This window comes from Gracilinanus agilis, chromosome 2 (genome assembly GCF_016433145.1).
Source record: "Gracilinanus agilis isolate LMUSP501 chromosome 2, AgileGrace, whole genome shotgun sequence".
Classification (NCBI taxonomy): Eukaryota; Metazoa; Chordata; class Mammalia; order Didelphimorphia; family Didelphidae; genus Gracilinanus; species Gracilinanus agilis.
In genome coordinates this window covers 536,582,751-536,603,940 of record NC_058131.1, presented here as the reverse complement: position 1 = coordinate 536,603,940, position 21,190 = coordinate 536,582,751, and the positions used below count along the sequence as shown (strand labels likewise).

The 21,190-nt window shown below is 35.5% G+C and overlaps 1 protein-coding gene across 1 annotated transcript in view; it reads right to left on the bottom strand.

Annotated features, from left to right (window-relative positions):
* Window positions 1-5,740: 5,740 nt before the first annotated feature.
* The window catches only part of AQR (aquarius intron-binding spliceosomal factor), a 110,568-nt gene continuing 95,118 nt past the window's right edge, over window positions 5,741-21,190 (bottom strand). Inside the window, exons 31-35 of the mRNA XM_044665141.1 lie at window positions 17,511-17,681; window positions 15,787-15,872; window positions 11,647-11,821; window positions 9,427-9,540; window positions 5,741-6,231 (exon numbers count right to left, since the gene is read on the bottom strand). Of these exons, the coding sequence (XP_044521076.1) occupies window positions 5,938-6,231; window positions 9,427-9,540; window positions 11,647-11,821; window positions 15,787-15,872; window positions 17,511-17,681 (840 nt within the window). The 3' untranslated portion in view covers window positions 5,741-5,937. The remainder of the gene's footprint in view (window positions 6,232-9,426; window positions 9,541-11,646; window positions 11,822-15,786; window positions 15,873-17,510; window positions 17,682-21,190) is intronic.

The following is a 21,190-nucleotide window of genomic DNA, read 5'->3' as shown; positions in this document are numbered from 1 at the left end:
AAAATGAATGATTCTATATTTTAAGTTCATTATGTCTCTCTCAGAAGGTCCTTCTTTTAAATTTCTGTTGATTAGTTCTAATCTTTCAAAGTTGTTTTTCTGCTATTGTCATTGTATAAATTATTCTAATTCTGCTCATTTCACTTTGTTCATACATGTCTGCCCAGTTTTCTGTGAAATTTTATCTATTTAATCGTGTGTTATAGCATAATTATATTCCATTGTACCAATATACCAGAAATGGCATATTTACCCAGTATATTAACAAATAATAGTCATTTCCCAATGGGACATTCCCTTAGTTTCAAACTTTTGGCTACCACACAAAGAATTATTCTAAAATTTTTTGTACATATGGATTCTTTACCTCTTTCTTCAACTTCTTTGAGTTGTAGGTCTGGTATAGGCAATTTAAAGGCCCACAATTTAGTAACTTTTGGGATATAGTTCCAAATTGTTTTTTGGAATGGCAGGAACAATTCACAGCTCTACATGAGTGTGCCTGGTTTCCTAAAGCCATTCCAATATTTGTCACTTTATTCTTTTGTCATCTTTACCAGTCTGATGAGCATAAGATAGAACTCAAAGTAGCTTTAATTTGCATTTCTCTAATTATTAGTGATTTAGGACATTTTTGGTCATGAATTGCTTAGGGATTTTCTTTCTTTGAAAACTGTCTACATATATTTATCTTTCAACAATTTGTCTATTGGGGAATGGCTCCTATTCTTGTAAATTTGTATTGGTTCCTTATTTATAATGCATATGACCTTCATCGAAGAAATTTGCTGCAAAGATTTTTTGTTCTCCATTTTTATTTCCCTTCTAATTTTAACTATGTTAAATTTGTGCAAAAAATTTAGAAAATTTTAAAAAATCAAAATCGTCCATTTTGTCTGTCTCTTTATTGCATTAGTCATGCTTTCTTCCTCAATCCATGAATATTAAAGATAATTTCTTCCTTGATCCTCTAATTTATATCATTAAATGTTACTTTTAAAAAGATAATGTTGACACATTGCCTTCCAAGGAGAATCATAAGATCATAGATTTAGATCTGAAAGGGTCTTTCAAGGCTATCAAGTCCACCCTCTTCAGATTACTTAAAAGAAAACTATGGGCCACAAAGATTAAAAAACTTGCCTAGAATCATTGAACTAATAATAAGTGTCTGAGGAAAGAGTTGAGCCCAGGTTTTTCCAACACTAATTTCAATGCTCCATCCATTCTACCATGCTGTTTTAAAATGCAATTGTTGCAATGAAGTTTTAAATGGGCTTAGAAGAAAGAAAATACTGGCCAGGTCATCTTTACATATATAAAGGTAAGATAATGCAAAAGCGTACCAGGAGACAAAAAAAAAAAAAAAAAAAAAAAAAAAAAGACTGTTAACACCCTATCCCCTACAAAAAAAGTAACAAAACTGGATAAAGAAAATAGGTGTCTTATTTTCCTCTTATATATTCCTGTGAAGTGATTGTTTGGAAGGTGGACATAGGTCCTGGTTCAACAGGTTGGATCATTTTGAAAGGTAAGCTACGTGTTCTAAAGCTTTTGAGCCCAATTATTTAGCAAAATCCTCTCTCAAGAGGACAAGGATATAAAGTGATGAGGCCTGGGGTTAGAATGATAGCAATGAGAAAGACAGGGAAAAGACAAATACAGAGAACATTTTGCAAATAGGATTAGCTATAGACAAGCAGTGTTGTGCATTGGGTAGGAGGCTGGCCTCAGAATCCTGGGTAGTTTTCATGGAGAATTTGTAGGAAAACATGGACAAAGAAAGCAAAAGATGAGAATGCATGGGATTAAAATTGGCATTGGTGAAATAATGTAGAAGTAACATCTATTAAGAGCTGTTACTGAGATTTGACAGATTCAGAGGACCCTAAGCTAATGATGCAACTTCTCTGTCATTTTGAGGAATAAAAAGTTCAGATGTCTCTTGATGAGTCAATTTACCCTTCTGACCAGATGTGTTTCTATATGGGAGGGAGGAGTTGCATCTATCTGAACCAGCACCATATCCTAGAGCAGTGATTCCCAAACTTTTTTGGCCTACTGCCCCCTTTCCAGAAAAAATATTACTTAGCCCCCTGGAAATTAATTTTTTTTTTAATTTTAATAGCAATTACTAGGAAAGATAAATTCACCTGTGGCCATCACCGTCCCCTGGATCGCTGCAGCACCCACCAGGGGGCGGTGGTGCCCACTTTGAGAATCACTGTCCTAGAGGAAACTCCTTTATATTTTGTGACTAAGGAAACTTCTTTTAGTTAAATGCCAGATAGTCAATTTGTCATTTAGTTCCAAACCCATACATGCACTCCTGCCCTCAAGGAGCTTACAATCTAGCATGGGAGACAACATGCAAACAACTACATATAAAGCAAACTACATACAAGATAAATAGAAAATAATAGCCACGTGGGCTGGGCTAGTTTTTCCTTAAAAGTAGAGTTGTTTCTGGCATATAAAAATGCCAGCCACTGCCATTTAGATTTGACAGAATCCTTACAAGTCAAGACAGCCTTTGGATGGGATGTGTTTCTATATGACAGGAAGGGGAGATGCATCTATCTGAACTAACTGAATATCCTTTCCATAATATGGCTAAGTAAACTTCCTTTTGCTTAGAGTGCCTTGTTTCACTCCAATTCTGAACCCAACCCATCTGAATGGCCTGAATCAGGTTTGGTCCACAAAGGAAGTAAGCAAATCAGAGAGATAATGAATCCACAGAATACTGAGCTCTTAGAACACGAAAGCATTCAGGCCATTCTTTTGAAATCTGTGAATCTCATTCAGTTTGCATCTTCTTTCATCTTAACTTAAGAATCTTCCTAATAGACACTTTTAAAGAGAGAGTTTTTAGAAGTGCTAACTTCTCATCTCATCAATATTCCTTAATTGCTCAAGGCTATGTCATCCAATTTTAACTAATAGCTTAAGTTTGGCCCATGGATAAGGCACTGAGGGTGATACAAAATAATCTATTTGGAAGAGGTGGAAAATATGCCCTTTGAACATGAACACAAATTTCTCAATTGGCTGAGCTTGCAAAAATGAATATATTTTTATAAATGCATTTTTTAATTCTAAAAAAACCTCACGATGTTTACAAATATGCTTGGAAAATGCCTTGGGAAACTGTACCAATCCTCATCTGAATTTGCTCCACATTGGCTGCAGGCCCTGTACTATTTAATTTGATTGAACATGGCTCTTTAATTGAAATTGAATTCCTTATATAGTCCAACAAGCCCCATTGGTCCTTCTAGTAACAATTTAAAAATAACTCAGCCAACATTACTTTAACAAAAAATCAATAACTCTGTAAATCAGTGAAAGATGTGGAAAGATCTTAGATCAGCTAAACAGTAATCTGTATTGCTGAAGAAAAAAAAGGCTTATTTAATTAAGAAGATTACTGGTTTCCTTGTTTTGGTTGCAGGTATCATGATCCCTATCCATTGAGGGCAGACAGAAAAATCAATCTTTTTTCCAGGAAAAACAGTATTACTTTAAAGCTGCTTTTCAACTTTGTCTATCCAGATACTCTTCTGACCAATGAAAATCATTTTGCTGGGCCTCTGCCTCACGTAGATGCTCAAACACCTGCTTTCAAATTCTTGTAATCGGTGAAATTATGTAACAGACTAACCAGTTCAATCCTGATAGGAAAAGCTCCCTCCCACATACCCTCCAGACCTTAGATTTATCCTTTGTAAGTTTCTCAGTATTTCACTTATCTCATCATTCTGTCACCTCAATTTCTCATCTTCCCATTAAGTCAACTTTCCCTGCCTGTGATAACTTTCCTTTAAACTAATTGAGAAATGTAAACATGAAAAGCCAACATGACCAAATCTTAGATGGGTTTACATTTTAAGCTACTTATCTGAGCCTCTCATTTTAGCACATGTTGTAACTGGGAAGAAATGCTGGCCTGGTAATGTAATCTATGTAATGTGAGGAAGGTGTTGAAGCCAGTAGAGAGACAGACTTGGAGTCAGGATGACCAGGGTTCAAGCCTCATCTCTGACTCTTAGTTGTACCCCTGACTACGGTTGCACTGCTCATGAGTGCCTGAGGAAGGATTTGATTCAGTTCTTCTAGATTTCAAGCCCTCTATCCACCTAGTCTCCTAAACAAATCTCTGGTAGGCACTAAAATCCTTGTAGGATAGTTGTTGATTGTTGAGTTATTTCAATTGTGTCTAATTTTTCATGATCCCATTTGGGATTCTCTTGGCAAATACTGGAGTGCTTTGTCATTTCCTTCTCCAGTTCATTTCCAGATGAGGAAACTGAGGTAAACAGTTAAATGACTTATCCAGACTCACACTACTAAGTGTCTGAGGCTGGATTTGAAATCATGAACATCTCCCTGATTCCAAGACCAGTGCTGTATTAACTGTGCCACCTGGCTGCACCTGGAGGAGAGTTAGCTCTTTCCTAATCCACCAACTAAATTCTAAGTATTTGCTGAGCACTTGGAATCCTAACATTTTAATTAACTTAAAACTGCACTATGACGTTTGGGACACCCTGTACAGCTGGACCACATCCTTCTTCTCATACATTTTCCATGAAGATTTGAGTTATATATCAGGGAAATCTTAAAAAATATGAGGAAACATATAATCAAAGTATTAAAAATATGATAAAGATGAGTTTTTGAAAAAGTAAGAAAAAGGAGATTCATGTGGGCAAGATAGTTTAAAAGTCTTTATAGGAGTGGAAGGGCTTAAGATAGAACCTGAAGGCTAGGTAGAATTTGAGTAGGTAAAAATCAAAGTGACTATTCTAGACATAATGAAGGGGAAAGGTGATGTGATGAAAATGATACCTTAGACTGCTGAGAGAATTGTACACTGATGCAACCATTTTGGAGGGCATCAGTAGGGAACAAGAAAGCTTCTGCCAGAAATATTGAACAATGGACCATATCTTTCTATAATATATATATACATATAATATATAATATAAATAATAATTTCAAAATTAACTAAAAGATGTAAAGAATATTAGATCCCATTATGCTTACTATAAACTTGATAAAGGCCTCCAATTCAGGATAATAAAACATTTACTTATAGATCCTTTTGTCATACAGCACAACCATTCAAGACTCCATAGAATACATAACAGAAAAAAATCCTGTTAAATGAGTCTCTGTTAATAACATCAGGTAAGTCATGAAATAAAGAAATGTTTGCTTGCCAAAGGTATTTGCCATTGGGATGGAGGAGGTCCAGTAGACACTCTAGTTCAGAGGAACTCCTTCTTTGGATAGGGAGGGCCTCCAAATGCTTCCGTTTATGGATGATATTGTACTTGTCTGGTGTTGGATTCTAGAACTCTACTAAGCCTCTGGGAAGGGATTTATATAGTAAAAGTGTATGTGTCTATCAACACAAGCAAAGCCAAGTAGATGAAAATTGTCTAGTGCCCAGATTTTAACATACACGTGAATGAACAAGATATAGAGTTGGTCCATTATATATATATTTTATGTATATTTGAGACAGACAGTTCAGATGGACAGTGAGGAGTTATAATCTGCATCTTTGGAAATTCCAAACCAAATGAGGTCCCAGATTCATTGGAGTCTTGGGAAGAGAAAAATTTCTCCCACATTGATACAAACTTGTTTTTTTTTGTTATTTTCAATGTGTTTCTACCTTAGATTGTTAGTTTGAGTTACCCTTAGTGCGACTTAAGAAGTGAAACAAGACTGCAAAATGATTTTTTAATGGATCCTAACATTAGGAATAGTAAAAAACAAACAAAAAACTATATACACCAGCAAGTAGCAATAATAGAAATTCAATATTAAATCAGTCTTCTCAAAGTAGTAGGGCAAACATGGAAGCAGAAAATAACACTATACTCAGCAATGAATAAGTGTTCCCTTCAAATGTGGACGTCAGGTTTACTGATTATTCTCTGCTTGTGGGGGTGTGACTTCTGCCAAAAGGGATGAAACCTCTCCTGGATTAGGTTTGGAATCTGTCTTTATGCCCTCTGATGTTGTTGGGGTAGCCTCTGATGTTGCTGTGGTGGTCTCTGATGTGGAAGTAACTTCTGTCATTGTGGGAATAGCCTCAGCCATTAGAGGGGCAACCTCTGATGGTGGATGGATAGGTTCAAATTCAGTTTCCATTTCTGTTTCTGTACTTTGAACTGTTTCATTTTCTTCTACCATAGCTGGTGGAGGTAACAAAGCCTGAGAAAGAAGAAAATATTTCAGCATGTCTTCAAATTTAAAAAAGAAAATTATTCTTTACATACCTTAGTCTCCACTGTCACATTTTCTTCTCTGATTACTAATCCTCTTTATTTCAGACCTTTTCTGGTGCCAAGTATCTAGGCTTCTCTGATTCCAAATATCAGAATCATACATAGGATACTAGATTTTGAGCTAGATAGTCCTTAGAAGTCAACAAATCTAACTCTTATTTTACATGTGAGGAAACTGAGGCTTGGAGGGGTGAAATGATTTATCCAAGGTCACATGGATAGGAAGAGGCAGAATCAGGATTCAAACCCAGGTCACTGGTTTTGTGAAGTATGTGAAGACAAGACTTGATCTTTATTAAAGGAAATGCCTGTGTATAATTAAGAGTTTTGCTCCCCAGAACTCTCTTTCCCAGCTTCCCATCTTCATTCTCACGTTACGTCCTTACGTTTTGGAGATAAAGTTGTGAGTGTACCTCTGCCCTTTCTCTTTTCCTGGAATGCGACTGTGGAGGTGGGGTGAGGTGAGAGGCAGGAGAATTTTACTCAGGTGTTTTTTACTTGAAGTTTTACTTTTGTTCTTTTTATTTCTTCTACTTCAAGTGATTATTAATAGTTACTGGATATTAATTTTAATCTTTACACCTGCCGTAGCCTAATATTTGCTGAACTGAAGCAATAAGAAAGGAGGTAGCATTAATTATAGAAAGAGCACTGGACTTCAGAGTCAGGACACTAAAGTTTGGATCTTAGCTCTGACACTTAGCTGTTAAGCCACAAGCAAGCACTTCACCTCAGTTTCTTCATTTGTAAGACAGGAAGACTACCTGAGCTCAGAAGTGAGGAAAACATTTTGTAAACCACAATGGTTAACCTCATTAGAGGATGGGAAGAGGAAAGAAGGACAAAGAGATAGCAGGAATAAGAGCAGCTTTTTCATATAGACATTATGAAGTCCAAATGCTTTGTCATTTCTAATAGCCCATTTCCTTACAGAGGCTCTAGACTGACTCCCACCATTCCAAAGTATTTCCTTTTACATTAGGGGTTCTTAATCTCGAAATCCAAGAACATCCAAGGACAGATTTCAAAGGGTTTATGATTTTAGATAGGAAAAGTATTACAACTTTATTTTGCAAATATCTCACTGGAATGTAGCATTTCCTTAAAGGGTTCATCAGTGCCAAAGGGGTTCACAACACAGAAAAACTTAAGAACCCTTGCTTTATAATCAATAAAATAGCCATTTCTCTGTGGTTTTCAACAGAATGTGGCTATGTGGATTGTCCTTTTCAATTTAAATAATGACTATGGGGAGGCCTTGACAATAATAAACAGCTAAGTGACAATAAAGGACTGGGTACCATGAATTCATACATATCAAGTTAAAAACCTATAATCAGTGATATGTTGTATACAACTTGGCCTAGAAGAAAATAATTTTATTTGAATATTGTTCCTAATTAATTTTTACAGCGGGAATGGCTTCTTTTTTAAGGACATCAAAACTGAAGTACTGAAAAGTGAGCTGAGTCACTGATGAACACTGGCTGGGAATACCCAAGAATGGCGTTACCCCTACTAGGGCCAATAGTGCCTGCTTTTGTAAATCTCATCCTCAAATATTCCAAAAGGCATGAAATTTCCATAACAGTACTTCTAAAATCCTTCAGCAAATATTTGTTTTTTTAGATCTGTTCTATATAGCCACATTTGCTTCCTGGGAAAAATCTACTCCCTAAGAAATAATCCTGAAGCTATCTTGAGAGAGAGTACAAAGTTGAGTTTGTTTATTTAAAAGGTTGTTGCCTATTTTTTAAAAACTTGGTCCAGTCCTCATGCAAGCAATTCTGCTTTTTTTTTTTTTTTTTTGCATATCTGTGAAAACACAACTAATATTATACTTCAACTTTTACAAAGGCATTTCCTCAAAGCTTTTTTGGGGAGCCTGGGGGGAGGGGGAATGGTAAGCACAGGCAATAGAAGCTCAGAAAAGAGAACTAGAAAGAGCACTTACTGGTTCTAGAATCAGAGGATCTAAGTTAAAACCTCAGGTCTGCCACTTCCTGTGAAACCTTGGGGAAGTTATTTAACTTCCCTGGGCCTGTTTTCTCTCGTAAAACTAGAAGTCCCTGGGGGTCCCTTCAGCTCTTAGTCCTCCTTGATCCTATTTGTATTACTCATGATTTCATCAGTGCAGAGAGCTCTGAGAAGACATTCCCCCCTACCAATGGGAATCATCAACAGTTTAGCGATTTGTAGACCTCAACTTGGGCACTAACTGGTTGGGTTACAGTCAGTTAATGATTGGAACCTAAACTTGAACCAAGTCTTCCTGATGCTGAGGCCACTATATGTATATGTATATGTATATGTATATGTATATGTATATGTATATGTATATGTATATGTATACTACATCATGCCACTATCTCCAGAGCTGCAGATATGTGCTTTGCAAACTATGCAAACCCTAAAGTGCTATATAATGAGTCAGGTATCATTGTGTTAAATTCTGCTAATGTGTCATAAACATGGAGAGGGTAGGAGGAGTCCAAACCCATGATTTCATTGGCATATAGAACTTTCAGTAACAAAACTTTCCCTCCCACCACAGAACAGCAACTATTTTTGAAATTTCCTAGTTTTAGAGTTACCTAGGCACTGAGGCATAAGTTGGCTTGCCTGGTCAGTGAGAGGTGAGACTTTGATCCAAGTCTCCTTGGCCCTAAGGTCTGCTCTCCATTCATTTATGCCCCACAAAGTCTGCCCATGGGGTAGAGATACAATAATACTTTGAAAAATTCTTTGATCACAAATAGTGAATTCAGAATGGCACTAAATTTTATTAAGGGCATTAAAATTATTATAAATAATTTAGAAAAATCTGTTCTTCTAGAGAATGTATTCTTATACTTAAAGGAAGCATTATAAAGTATCCTCTCTTCAAGATACCTAGAGGTATCTATTATTGTAAATGTCTTACTTGTAAATATGTAACCTATCATTTCATTGAACCTTTTTTAGTAGGAAATCCTAGAAGGAACAGAATTAAAAACCAATACTAGCCTGTGTGAATTTAGTTCTTTCCTGTGAAAGGATCAAGTACCACAGACTATAGAAATTTACTCTGCCTTAAAGAATACTCTTTTCTCTAAAGAAAAGCAGGCTTCAGTTACCTTACCTGATTATAATGATGTGTACTCTGGATCATAAGCATGTACATGTTGTACACAAAGTTTGCCATCTGAGGCATATTTTTTATCATCTGCACAGGGTGAGATGGCTTCTCTCCATTCTAGAAAGGGAAGAAAAAGGAATGTTAATGACAGAGAAGCAATAAAATGAGTACAATAATGCCCCTTTACCCATAATGTGTGAAAATTCAGAAGGGGATATGAGGAAAAAAGGTCAAAGGAAAGAGATCAGCATATCCACAAAACATCTTATAGGTCGTAACTAAAATTTTAAATTAGCAAAAGTTCCAAAGAAAACTGCCCAATGGCTTTTAACATTCTTGAAACACTGAGAATCAATTTTTTTTGTTTCATCCATGAAACAAAATCACCATAAGTTTAAAACAGGTATTATAATATCTATTCAAACAAAATTATTCCAATTTAACTTGGGACAAAAGAGAGAGAAACAAAAAAGGAGCAGAGAAATTCATAAAAGCTCTTTCTAAACCAGTGGGGTCATGCTTAAATAGAAATGGGGGCCACTAATCTGTGCTGGTCACATTATTGACTTAGTTTTAAAATATATTATTATCTATGTTTTATTGTACTTTTGTTCATTTTGTTAAATATATCCTAATACTTTAATCCAGTTCAGGCCATGCTCAAGAATGTGGTGGGTCACATGTAGCCCATGAGCTGTGTGTTTGACATCTCTGACTTAAATCATACCAGACAAAACTCTATCCATACCCTCCACTTTTCTATAAAGATTCACTAATAAGATCTAATCAATTCTATCATTTTAGAATGATGATCATAGGAACCACCTCCCATGCATTGTATGCAATATGAAGAAAAACATACAGATAAAATCAAATCAGAGAAAGAAAACATATTTTATGAGACTAGATTGAAGCAGTATTAGCATTCAAAGTCTGGCAAGTTCAAGATGGACTATGTGACCTCTGAGGTCCCTCTCAATTCTAATTCTATGGCTTATGTGGACTATCACACGTTCAAAGAAAACAAGCACTATGAATGTAACAAAAACAATTTATAAATAATTCAGAGCATGTTAAAATGGGAGTATTTATCAGATTCAACGACATTTCTCAGAATCGCCAAGGGTATATGGTTATTCAGCACATTAGTAGGCATTCTTTTGACTGAAGATCATTTTCTGCTTTGGGCATAATATCTCATGTGCAAAGAGCATGAAAGTTATTTACTAGGTGCTTTGCTTCAGGCAGCCTTCAAAATAGGCAATTAAAAAACAAAAGGATCATACCAATATAATTACAAAAATATAATTCAAACCTGAAGAACAAATAGACTGTACCATTTATTCATCTCTTCCCTCTTGTGCAACTGAATGTAGAATAAATGTCTTTTTTTGTATATTCTCATTCCTCATCAGGAATGCCCTCCAATAATTTCTTTCTTTCTTTCTTCTTTTTTTTTTAAAACCTTACTTTCCGGGGGCAGCTGGGTAGCTCAGTGGAGTGAGAGTCAGGCCTAGAGACAGGAGGTCCTAGGTTCAAACCCAACCTCAGCCACTTCCAGCTGTGTGACCCTGGGCAAGTCACTTGATCCCCATTGCCCACCCTTACCACTCTTCCACCTATGAGAAAATACACCAAAGTACAAGGGTTTAAAAAAACAAACAAACAAAAAAAATCCTTACTTTCTATCTTAGAATCAATACTGTGTATTGGTTCCAAGGCAGAAGAGTGGTAAGGGCTAGGCAATGAGCGTTAAGTGACTTGCCCAGGGTCACACAGCTAGAAATTATCTGAGGCCAGATTTGAACCAAGGATCTCCTGTCTCTAGGCCTGGCTCTCAATCCACTGAGCTACCCAGCTACCTCCCCTCAAATAATTTCTGCCCTAGCTCAAAAGCCACTTCTTTATAGGAAATCTTATTTATACATCTGTTATATCCACCTCCCTCCTTTTTTCTTCTCTACATTCATATACTAAACATTTACATTTACATGGCACTCATGTTTGGAAATGTAATTGCTGTTCCATTAGTAGACATTTTGCCAACTGCCCTAGATGATGAGGTCTTCAAGAATGAGGGATGACTTGTATTTCTTTAGACATCTCAAGGCATATTTATTCACCTTAATAAATAATGTTCAAAACAGGAAAAGTGGGGAAGAATTTATGTATGTTACTTAGATTATTTAATAACCTAAATCTGAAATTAAATAATCCATATACCTTTCTGGTGGTAGGGAAATGCTCTGTTGGAATTATCTGTAAATGAAGTGGGCGAGCTGTGAGTTGGTTAAAAGCTGGAGTTAGTTCAAAGCAGTTCTGGAAGAGAGACACTCTTGCAAAAATATAAAGCCCAAGTCTGGCTCTTGACATGGCCACCACTAAACGACGAACATCCCTTTGGAAAAAGGAAAAAAGAAGGAATACACTTTAATATTATTGCTATATTCTTGCACATGTCTTTTTAACATGTCACCTATAATCTTCCTTATAACCTAAGTCACTGAACTCTAATGAGGGAAATATGTCACAGTGCTGCACAGTTAACCATATTTTAATAAAACCATGAACTAAAGCAAGACAAGTTTTGCTACTGACTTCTATCTCTAGGGAATAAATCAGGCTGCTTAATAAGAGAAATAAATCATTTCACTGACATAAAAGTCAAAGCAATTGGACTGCATCATAGCAAAACCATACAATTTAGTTTTGCAATGTCCCATCCGTATTGAATCACTCGATTCAAACATGCTGCCAATTCATAATGGTCAACTCAAAGGTCTGGCCATGCTGTGACCCATCTGTGTGTAGACCCAGCTTAGCTTGTTTCCTTAACAACCACTGATATAATTTCAAGTTCTAAACATACATTTTGGAAGATCTATGAATTATGTATACATTATAAAATGAAAAACAAAATACAGTCTAAATAAACTCATCCACATAGTCCATAGTTGTCCCCTACTATAGAAACATTTGTTTTGCTTCAAAGAGATCACTTTGGTCTCAACAAAGGACAATTTTGATAGGTCCTCCATTTTCAAATGGTGAATTAAGTCAGATTCTGTAGTTGTGCCTTTTAGGATTATATAAGTATTTGGTCAAAGTCCATTTTTCTACTGCTTTTCTGTGATTACTTATATTTTTGACTACCCTGCAAAGATGAGAAATAGAGGCTCCATTTTTGACTACCCTGCAAAGATGAGAAATAGAGGCTCAAGATTTCTCATTTAAATGTAATAAGGGAAATAGTATAAGCTAGTAAAAACTTCATGTCATAGAATGTTAAGTCTCTGTTTGTGGCCTATATCAGATAGAAAGGAGTATGAAACAAGGTCCTCAATTACCCCCTATTTAGCTAGAAGTGTTTGGCCACATGCTCAGTTGAACAAAAATAGAAAATCCTACCTTAACTTTCCATATTCTAGCCTTTGCCTAATACACTTTTGTAATTAAAGCATTGCTTAGATCTGGAAGGGAAAGAATAGAACCTTAACTTCCAACAATTTATAACTGGTCTGGAATGACCATTCTTTCTACCTCCCTCTAAGTACCTTTACTAGGTAAGAAAGGTAATTTTAAAAAAATGAAAGAGAAAGAAAAAGAAGCTCTGATTAGGCAATTATGATTCAAACAAATATTTAAAAATCACCATAGCAACCCTACTTACCAATTTACCCTGACACGCACAATTTTGGAATGAGGGACTTAAGACAACACGTAGACAGATATGCATTAAACAGGTATCTGTTTTGGATATATGCTAAAAGGACTGCTTAAAGATAAAGGCTAGCCAGAATATATATGGAACCACCTGACACTATCCTACAGCCAGAAAGTGGCCACTTTCCTAGTCTTCAAACAAATCATTAAAGTCACTTTAACTCCACAGAAGAGGCAAACAAGAAAGCATAATCCTGGTATGATTCCAATACATGAGCCATCACAAAAGTCTCACTGCTTTACTCTGGGCCAACTACTTCTATTTAAAGCTGTTTGGTCCCTCCAAATGAATTTAAGGGCCTGAGCAATGGATGCTGGAAAAGCTGCCAGAGTTCTCTACTTCTCTGGCTCACAAAGAGCACCATCCAATCTTAGAACAGGTTTTTGGAAAAGAGACTAGTACAAAAGGCAGGGTGCCATCCCTTTAGTGTGCCCTAGGTGAAGAAGATGATATCATGGCAAGGGTCAAAGAATGGGGAAAGCATGAGATAGGTCTCCTCTTTTTATTTCAGAGGTTTATTTTAAAAAATTTTGATAATAATAACCTAAATAGTATTTTTCCTTCTTGTAAATCAAAAAGTTAGACATAAAATACATTATTTGATTCATGACTATAAAAGACTTATTAAATTTACAAACATTAATTTCTTCCCAGGGACTAGCTAATTCTTTATCTTTGGTTTTCAACTTACATTTTCAATTTCTAAACCGAAAAAGTTTTTTTGAAAGTTGGTGGAGTTTAGTGACCAATCTAACAGGGACAATTAGATAAATAAAATAATGAATACCATTTTAACTTATATTTTCCTTTATACAAAGGAAATATTTTCCTTTATAGCAAAAAGGAAAAGAGAAAGCTGGTCTTTCAAAAGAACATTTCAGTAGACTCTTTAATTAATCGTCCATCATTGTGTTTTTTTTTTAATAACCCTTACCTTCTGTCTTGGAGCCAATACTGTGTTTTGGCTCCAAGGCAGAAGAGTGGTAAGGGTGGGCAATGGGGGTCAAGTGACTTGCCCAGGGTCACACAGCTGGGAAGTGTCTAAGGCCATATTTGAACCTAGGACCTCCTGTCTCTAGGCCTGGCTCTCAATCCACTGAGCTACCCAGCTGCCCCAGTCGTCCACCATTTAAGACTATGTTTTAGGGCATACTAATGTAAGAAAAAACTGAAGTCATATTTTTAAAAAAGCCTTTTATAGCAATCGTTCCAATTAGTACCTTACATGGGAAAGTATGTAAGAAGAAGGTAGGGTAGCTGAAAGTTAGGAAAGAGTCCAAATAGAGATTCACAGACCATTTAAGAGGTAGCTAGGTGGTACAGGAGATAGAGTGCTGTGTCTGGAGACATCAAGACTCCTCTTCCCCAGTTCAAATCTGGTCTTGAACACTTATTAGCTCTGTGTTACTATTCCATGAAGAACCTCACAGAACTCAGCATAGAAAACTATAAAGATCTGTCCATTAAGATTTTAGTCAACAAGCTCTTTTACTTGAAGCAGGAACTACCTACCTACCTACCTATCTCACCCCCACCCCCACACAGAATGGAAAAGCCTGAATGATATATCCTCATAAAAAAATAAAAGCAGAAACAACCTGTGTTTAAAAATAGTAAGGACTTGAAGCAATTTCTTGAAACATAGCATTTTTACCTACCCTTACATAAAATGTTATCAGACTAATGGGACCTGATTACTAGGTTAAGCCCTAAACAGATCTTGACTACCGTGGTAACTCTATGGGAGCTTGATTTTATTTTTAAGTATGGACTTTCATTATCCATCAAACAAAATAATAAAAAGAATTCTTAGTTTTACTGGTAAGTCATTTTAGATGGAGGTTTATATATACTAAACTGCTGCCTCATAATAAGAAGATGCTATTCCCATAAATCTCTAACACATAAATACATCACAATAAATGATAAAAATAGATTATGGTTTGTTTTGACAATTCTTAATCCTAGGAAGGCAAATGGTTCCTTTATCCTTTAACACTGACGCTGAAATATTCTGGGGGGGAGGGGGGGCGGGGAATCAGGAACCAAGGCCAGCCATAGCTCACACACTTAATTAAAAACTTTCATAAACAGATTTTTTTTTTCCATCACTCAACTCCTTAATTTTGGAACTATTATCAAACTTTCAAATAAGGATATTATGACATAATTACATATGTATTTTTAAATGATGCACCGTTAAAATACCAAGAGATTGGAGGCAGCTGGGTAGCTCAGTGGATTGAGAGCCAGGCCTAGAGACGGAAGGTCCTAGGTTCAAATCTGACCTCAGACACTTCCCAACTGTGTGACCCTGGGCAAGTCACTTGACCCCCATTGTCCATCCTTACCACTCTTCTGCCTTGGAGCCAATACACAGAAGTTAAGGGTTAAAAAAAAAAATACCAAGAGATTGGGCGGTTACAAACCAATAGTCATATAAGGAATCGTATTTTAATTCATTTCAATAACTAGGACCAAAACTTGTCATCACAATTAAATACACAATTCTAATACTCTTTTTTTATCTTTTAATGTATAGCAATTAAATTATCCAACTAGAAAACTTAAAAAAAAAAAGGCATGATTGCAATAGAAATATGAACTCAATGCTTTAATTATTTTATTTTCTTACATACCTCAGATGGCCTACTGCTCTAGTTCGAACTAGAGAAAGCAGAATATAGTCATTTTGCTGACCTTGAAATCTGTCAACTGTTGTTACCTAGAAAAGGGAAATCAACATGTACTCTTTGAAATCATAATAAAAATAACTTCTTCAGATCATCTGCAAATATGATCAACAGAAATATTCTGTACACTCTCATCAAGACTTGGGATGGCCAGAATCAATGAAGCTAAGGAACATTGTAATTTGGAGAATGACACATCATATGCTTAAGGAAAGCCTTGATCCTTATTCTATTGCTTTCTGAGGGTTTTGTCTGATCACTTTAATTCTAATGGAATACACTGACTTTAGGCTATCTGAGACCCAAGGAAGACTGGGGTAAGATTTTACTGCATTAATGCTGATTAATAATATTCCAGATATACAGTATTATGAATATGTCTCACTTCAACAATATTACAAACTAAGAGCCTACTCACTGGTTTTCTATCAGTGTCCAAGTCAAATCCAGATGGCTAATCCTAATCTAAATATTTATGTTTAGTACAGCATTTCCACTGTTTCTCTATTAAACTAACACTTTTAAAACTTTTCATCACCACCCTCAATTCTATTCATATTCACATCTGTCCAGAGAATAGAACTTATTTATCAATCTTTAAAACTATTGGCTTTTCTTCATTCACTTCTTATTTTGAAAAGTAAGCCATCACTGAGTTATCTGAAAGCCAAATCATTTTCAGCTAGGATATATAACTAAAGAGCAGCATTACAAATACTAAGATATTGCCCATTTTTTAAAATAAGAAAGTTAAGCCTAATTATGCCTTGAAGACTCCAAAATGAGCATACAATTAAACAATCATTTTCACACTAAATTTTCTGAGTGACCCAAACCCTTATAATTTATAGTTTCCTTCTATAATTATATTAGAAGTATTAATGTACAGATATAGAAGATTTAACCAAAATGGTTCTCTGAATTATGTTTTATTTAGCAAGCTAAGTCAGACTGAATAGCAGAAAGTCAGAAATCAAATCCTATACGTTGGTAGTGATTTATATGGGATGGTAGGTCTTAACCTATTTAGAACTTTTCTTTCTATAAAGTGAGAATAAAACTTTCTTTCGAGGGATGTGATATGGATTAATTAATTGATAAATACATCTGTCTTTGAAAATGGAAATAACTACATAGTCTACTTACTAAATCCTCATATCAGATTAATTCCTTAATAATACTGTATTTTATATATCCCTTTTCCTTCAACCTACATTGTTCTTATCTTTGTCAGGGAGTGAAACACTTGACCAAAAAGTATAAAATTGGATCATTTTCTTGCAAAACAGATAAGTACAGAATTTTGGTTCATCGCCAATTACAAAACATTAAGAAACGAGTGTTACTGACATTCTCCAAAATAAATCTTCATTTTAGTAATGTAAACATGAGAACTATGAAAAGATTATTTATTTGATTACTGATTGACATTACTTATTGGTAGTGAGTTGGGGGAAGGTATTTACAAATAAGCAATTTATAAATGTAAATCTGTTTTACTCATTATTAGGACTAAGGAGAGAAAACGATAGCAAAAGAAACCAACTAGAAAAACATTAATTAATTCTTAGTTAAGTGACAATTTTGAATATTTCTCCCATCCACTCCAGAGATATACACATTTCCCTGACATAATGGTTATAGCTCTTCTTTTCTTAATGGAAAAATACCTTATTTGGCCTTCCAATCAATGGGTTGCTCCCACAACGCTGATTAATTATATCCCGAATGAGATGCTTCTGTCCATTATATGTTGTTAGAATACTGATCTTATCTGCAGGGTAACCAAGTAGGCACATGTACATAAAAAGTGCTACTACATATTCAGCCTCCCCAAGGTTCTGCAAAATAAACAAATCCAGTCATGAATTAGTTTTTTTCTTATTTTTAAACTTTTCGGAAGAATGAGCTAGTTACATATAATATGCTCAGTAGGATGTTAAGAAATGAAAGTTAATCAAATGGCCAGTGAAGCCTTTTGTGACACTGAGGAATAACCTTACTCAAAGGATGACTGGATCATAGATTTTTGAACTTGAAGAAAACTCTGGCATCATTTAGTTTAACCCCTCATTGATGAAGATGAAGAAATAAGGCCTACAAAGATTATGTGATCCACTCAAATTCACACAGAAAGTAAGGAATAGAGCTAATTCAAATGCTAGTCCCCTGCCATCGAATTTAGCACTCATTACAATATTTTCAAAAAGATCATTTAGTCCAATATATAATTGATCAGATGCCTGCTACAGCACCTCCAACAAACAGTCTTTCAGTCTTGCTTAAAAAACTTTCAACAAGAGGGCAGACTGAATGAATGAAGAATAGTATTTATTAAGTACTTACTATTTGCAATGCAATGTTAAGTTTTGAGAATACAAATAGTGTTTTTTTTCTACTTTTGGACAGCTTATATTAGTAGGAAGTTCTTCCATGTTTCACATCAAGTTCTGACCCCCTGAAATTCTTCCTTTCACCTCCCCCACTACTGTCCCAACTACTTTTAGAGATCTGCTTTTGGAGACAAAGTGTAACAAGTTTAATCACTATTCTCATAACAGATCTTTGGATAGTCAGAGGCTCTTATCATAGCCTAAGTATTTTATACTATAGGATAAACATCTCTAGTTCCTTCCATGTGGCCTTACATCTTCCAGTCTGACCCCTGCTAATTTAAAACATGTGGCCATAATGGTAGATATAAGTAAGTCAAAGCATATTACTAAAAATGATTTGTAAGCAACAAGTGGTGTAAAGGATATAATCAAGGCCAAATATATCCAGAAAAGGTAGGCCAGTCATGTAGCAGAAGGGATGAGAGATGGACAGCACAGGTACTAACACAACTATCCATAAAATATTAAAAGTCTTGTTATATGAAGTGATTTTCATGAGTGCCCATCATCATGTATTAATCAAATTTTAATGATGTTTCTTACACACAATAGTTGCTTAACATTTGTTTAATGGAACTGAATATAAAAATCTGAATTTTCATAAAGATTTGTATAATATTAGAATGAAGGTATAATAATAACTACTGAATGGCCTTGGTATCACACTAAATAACAGAGAGATTAATAGTAAAATACATTACAATTAAACTATGGGTATGGTAAAGTATTTTTTATCTAAGGTTGTAAAAATGAGAAATCCCAGTGTGAGACTTAGGGGTACTCATTAATTTTTGCAGGGGAAAAACCATGTTTCATGTTACTCTCTTTTTTCCTTATTTTTTTTTGTTTGTTTGCTTTTAAGTTACTTACTTTTGGCTAACATGGTGAAATGTGAGCTACTATCTTTGTCAGCTGCCTGAAAAGGTGGTATAGGCTTATCACTAGATGACGCCAGTGGCTAATGAAAAATTCTGCTCAAAAGTTTAGTTGGGAAAAGACCACAACCAAAAGCTAATATATTCTGTGTTCTGAATTATCTACCGTAGCATGAGTAACAATTCACAATACTACTTACTATCATCTAATTCGATATAGATTCAAGCCTAAAGCTTGTTTGAAATTAGGAAAAAAGTGGGAAAACTCATACATGTTTAAAAAATGAAGATAAATTCATGACTAAAATTAAGTTAGATATGACATCATTGAATTTAAAATTATAGAAACAGGGGGCAGCTGGATGACTCAGTGGATTGAGACCCAGGCCCAGTAATGGGAGGTCCTAGGGTCAAATCTGGTCTCAGACACTTTCCAGTTGTGTGACCCTGGGGCAAGTCACTTAACCCACCCCCCTCCCAATTGTCTGGTCTTTACCACTCTTCTGCCTTGGAACCAATACACAGTATTGATTCTAAGATGGAAGGTAAGGGCTCAAATAAACACACAAATAAACATATAAATATATAAATAAATGACAGAAACATGAGAAATTATGAGGGAAAAAGCATCCCTCTTTGTCCATCTTTTTTTTTTTTCAATTTTTCATAAAACTGACAAACATATAAGCATGAACCCAAGCTTAAAAAAAAATTAAGATACTCCAAATGGAAAAAAGATCAAGCTGGAATTGACATGGAAAACAATATTTATAAAACTTCTACAGTTTTGGAACAGTTGACAAAATGAAAAAACAAACACCTGAGAATAAATGTATAGTATCCCACTCAAGGTAGTCATATTAAGATGTCTATACTTATTCTAGCACTACTACTACTGGTAACCAACATTTCAGGAAGTCCCTTTTTGGAGCTGTCTTCAAAGTCTGTAGTACTTCAAAATATCTTAGCTTATCAAATTTTCAGGGCTAAGCAGATTTTTAAAACCAACCCAAAGTCACTTGGAACCAAGGCTGATGAATCAGGTCTGTGATCAAATTGGTCTAATATTGCTTTGGGTCAAAAATGAGGTGTGGCTGTCAAATGAAAATAATTTTTCTTGTGAGGGTCACAAACTGTTCCAAAAGATAATTCCAAAAGTAAAGTCCCAAAAAATATTTACATAATTACAGCACTGTTAAACAACTATATGGTATCCAGAGACTATTCTGAAGAAAAATTTTTATTTGAATATGTAAATCTGGGTAATTTGCTTTTAAAAATATATTACTTAAGAGTTGAGTACGTATTTTTTCAGATTTTAAAATGCAAATTAAATTTTCCACATCATTCTGGGAGCCAAAGAATTGAAATAAATGAGAGGCTTATTTGTGAGCTGGGCGAGGGGGGGGACAGTCAGACACAGAAAGAAAGAGATAGAGAGGGAGGGGTAGGAGGAGAAGGGAGGTAGAGAGAGGCAGAGAGGCAGAGAGGTAGAGAGAGAGAGAGAGAGAGAGAGAGAGAGAGAGAATGTGTGTGTATTACAAAAAAGGATTCTCAAACCTTTTCTTCTCCCTTAAAACTCACTATTCTTTAATACTTCCAACCTTCTCTATCAGAAATATATACTTATATGAAAGACAAAGACAGAGAGGGAAAATACACAAAATTCACACTGGTGCTTTAAAGCTTGCAAAAAGTTGCATTATCTCCATATTTTGTGGATGATTAAATAAGTTTAAAGAATTTAAGTGACTTGCCCATGGTCCATGGTTAGTCCATACATAGCTATTAATCGCCACAGGTGGGACTTGAACCGACAACTTCCTTACTCTAAACCTCTAGACCAGTGACAGTGAGCCTATGGCACAAGTGCCAAAGATGGCATGCAGAGTGCTCTCTGCGGGTAAGTTGGCCACCCTCTCCCCCCACCAGAGTTTGTTACTAGAAAAGCAGAGAGATTTGGGCAAAGCTGCTCCCTTTCCCCTCTCCACTGCATCTGACATTTTTCCACATCCCTTGCCCCTCCACTCAGCAGTCCAATGGATACACTTCCTCCCTCCCCTGTGTGTGGTAAGGGGG